This window comes from Octodon degus, unplaced genomic scaffold (assembly GCF_000260255.1).
Source record: "Octodon degus isolate 3935 unplaced genomic scaffold, OctDeg1.0 scaffold00126, whole genome shotgun sequence".
NCBI classification, from domain to species: domain Eukaryota; kingdom Metazoa; phylum Chordata; class Mammalia; order Rodentia; family Octodontidae; genus Octodon; species Octodon degus.
In genome coordinates, this window is record NW_004524702.1 from 681,396 (window position 1) to 684,100 (window position 2,705).

The 2,705-nt window shown below is 50.8% G+C and overlaps 1 protein-coding gene across 2 annotated transcripts in view; it reads left to right on the plus strand.

The window, feature by feature from the left end:
- Nucleotides 1–2,093: 2,093 nt before the first annotated feature.
- Nucleotides 2,094–2,705, plus strand: part of Znf621 (zinc finger protein 621) — a 7,930-nt gene continuing 7,318 nt past the window's right edge. Inside the window, exon 1 of one of the 2 annotated variants that reach the window (XM_023700813.1) lies at nt 2,094–2,166. Coding sequence is in view for 1 of the 2 variants with exons in the window: in XM_023700814.1 (XP_023556582.1) it covers nt 2,128–2,166 (39 nt within the window). In the remaining variant the exon portion in view is untranslated. The remainder of the gene's footprint in view (nt 2,167–2,705) is intronic. The other variant, XM_023700814.1, reaches the window with a different exon arrangement.

Below are 2,705 nucleotides of genomic sequence, written 5' to 3' on the forward strand. Positions count from 1 at the left end.
GGGAATAAAGGCTTTTTTTGACATTGGCAAATTTGTTAGGTCTGGATTTAGAAGTGTATTGTGATGGGATCGTGACCTTGCTAGAGGAGCCTTAAACTCAAGCTGGAGGAGCGGTGCCCTCCATCACCAAGGGCTCCCTGGAGAGCCTCACCACAGCAATTCAACATTTTTCCTTGTACAAATACATAGGAGGTGGGGTTTTCCCATCCCATAGGCAAACTTCCCTGTCTCTTGGTTTTTTGTTCTTGCTCTTTTGACTTCCGTATGTATGGTAAGTTCTTGAGTGACCTGAGCTATTTTCTGGGAGAATTATCCAGTGGATTTTTATTTTTTGGGGGAGGGGTGGGCAGAACTGGGGATTGAACTCAGGCCCTTGCACTTGCCAGGGAAGCGCCTATTCTACTGAGCCATCTCCCTGGCCCTTGGAATTGTTTTGTGAGCTGGCGGAGTGAGTCTCACAGTACCCAGGGGAATGTTTGTTAAGTCAAGAGACTGAACCGTAGTCTGGGTTGGCCTTGAGTTTGGAATCCCCCCTGCCTCCACTTCAGAGTGCTGGATTGAATGGATCTGGGTAATCTGAACAGTGGGGAACGCTCAGTGTTCCTCACAATGCAGGACATCTTAGAAACCTAGGAATGTGTTGTAAATGACTCATCTGATGAGACTCAGTCTTCCTGTCATACCTTGTAATCCCAGCACTTGGAGGCTGAAGCAGGAGAGTGGCAGTGACTTAGCAAGATGCTGTCTTCAAAATGGGGTGGAGATGTGGCTCAGTGGAAAGTCCTGCGGTCTGATTCCAGGTGTTGCTAAGAACAGCATAGAGTCACTGGGATTGGAGAGAAAGGAATCCTGTTTGCAGGCTCTTCTGGCTCCTGCCCTCAGCCCAGTTGGGTCTGTCCTTTGCTGCCCATTCACCCTCCCTGTGGGCTCCGAGTTGGGGCTGAGTCACCAGTGGATGGCTTGATGGAGAATGGGAAAGCAATAGGAACCTGGGGGAAGATGGTGGGTTATTTTGTCAGAAGTCAAGACAACCAGCATGGGATTTTTAAATTTTACGTCTTTTAATGTATTTAGTACAGGGTCTCACCATAGATTGGACTCAGTGATCCCTATTTTTTGCCTGGTGTGTACTCAATTGTGAAGTCTCAATTGCCTTCAGTGTGTGTGTGAGTGGGTGGGTGCAGCACACATACAGGGGATTAAACCCTGGTCCCTGTGCATGTTTAGACAGGTGCTTTAGTCCAGCTGAGCTATCTGGTCAGCCGTGTGTGTGTCTGTCTTTCTGAGACAGGGTCTGTAATCCAGGCTGGCTTTGAGCTCACTTTGTAAGCAGGCTGGTCTCAAACTCAGTATTATTTTATCTCAGCCTCCCAAGTGCTGCGATTATAGGCATGTGACACCACACCTGGCTGGGATTTGTGTGTGTGTGTGTGTGTGTGTGTGTGTGTGTGTGTGTGTAAAACCAGGTATTGAACTCAGGCCCTGTGTTTGCCGGGCAAGTGCTTATTCCACTGAGCCATCTCCCTGGCCCCATGGGATTTGTTCTTATAAAAGAGCAAAGGTGCTAACTGAAGGAAGCTCAGTCAATGGGGTAGCTGTGTGTGGTGGTACCTGCTTGTAATTGCAGCATCCAGTTTGGAGGCTGCAGCAGGAGGAGCACACGTTTGAGGTCTGTCTGGGCTACCCACGAGATTTCTCAAAGCTGATCTAGAAAGTCTACAGATGGAGAGGAAAGAAGCTGTGGCTCAGGATTTGCCTGGCACTTGTGAGGTCTCAGTGCCATTCCCAGCACTACAAAAAAGTAAGAGGTAAGTTTGTGGTGTTAGCCACATGGGGTTGCTCGCAGGCCGGGCCAGCTAGACCATTGTGCCAAGCTGCCCCTGGGCTGACCTGGGAAATGGGCGTGGCTTCTGGAACCGCTGCCTCAGCAGCACTGGGTAAGACAATACCTAAGGGAAGGTCTCCCTACTCCAGCAAGTAGAAACAAGTCCATGCATTCATAAGGTAATTTCAGCTGAACCGGAAGGTAGTCCCTTGAGGTCAGGAGCAGAGGGCGGGTTGTGCACACACCCTCTTGCAGGAATCCTTGTGGAAGCAGGAGCAGGTCTCAAGGTTCTGCATTTACATATGCCTGTTCTAGGCTGGCTTGAGGAAGAGTCCTTGAAGGTTGGTCCTCCGCCCTTTATTAGAGGGATGAAGGCCATGACGTGACCGCTGATGGGTGGACAGGAAGGGAGGGCAAGAGCACTGTGGCTTCCGCTGGGCGAGGGCCACTCCATGCTGAGCTCCAGTCCGCAAGCTCCCTGGTGTCAGTACCAGTGAGGCTTCGTGCTGCAGCCTTCCTTGGCCTCCTAGTTCTTTGCTTCTGTGGGGTAACCGCTGTGCGCACCACAGAGCTGCTGGGCTTGTCACAGATGCTTGATCTCCAGTGATGGGCCTGAAGCCTGGCCCTTGCTCTTCAGTGCTTCCAGTGCTGGCGAGAAGACCCACGGGGCTCTTACCATGGCCCCTCATCCTAGCTCTTTTATGTCTTTGGTGTAGGGTCTACAGTGGGTGTTCAGGGTCTTGCTATGTGGATTGGATTTGTTTTTTGTTTTTTTTTTTTTGGTGGAACTGGGGATTGAACTCTGGCCCTTGCGCTTGCCAGGCAAGTGCTTATTCCCCTGAGCCATCTCCCCGGCCCCCTGTAGATTGGATTTGTAGTG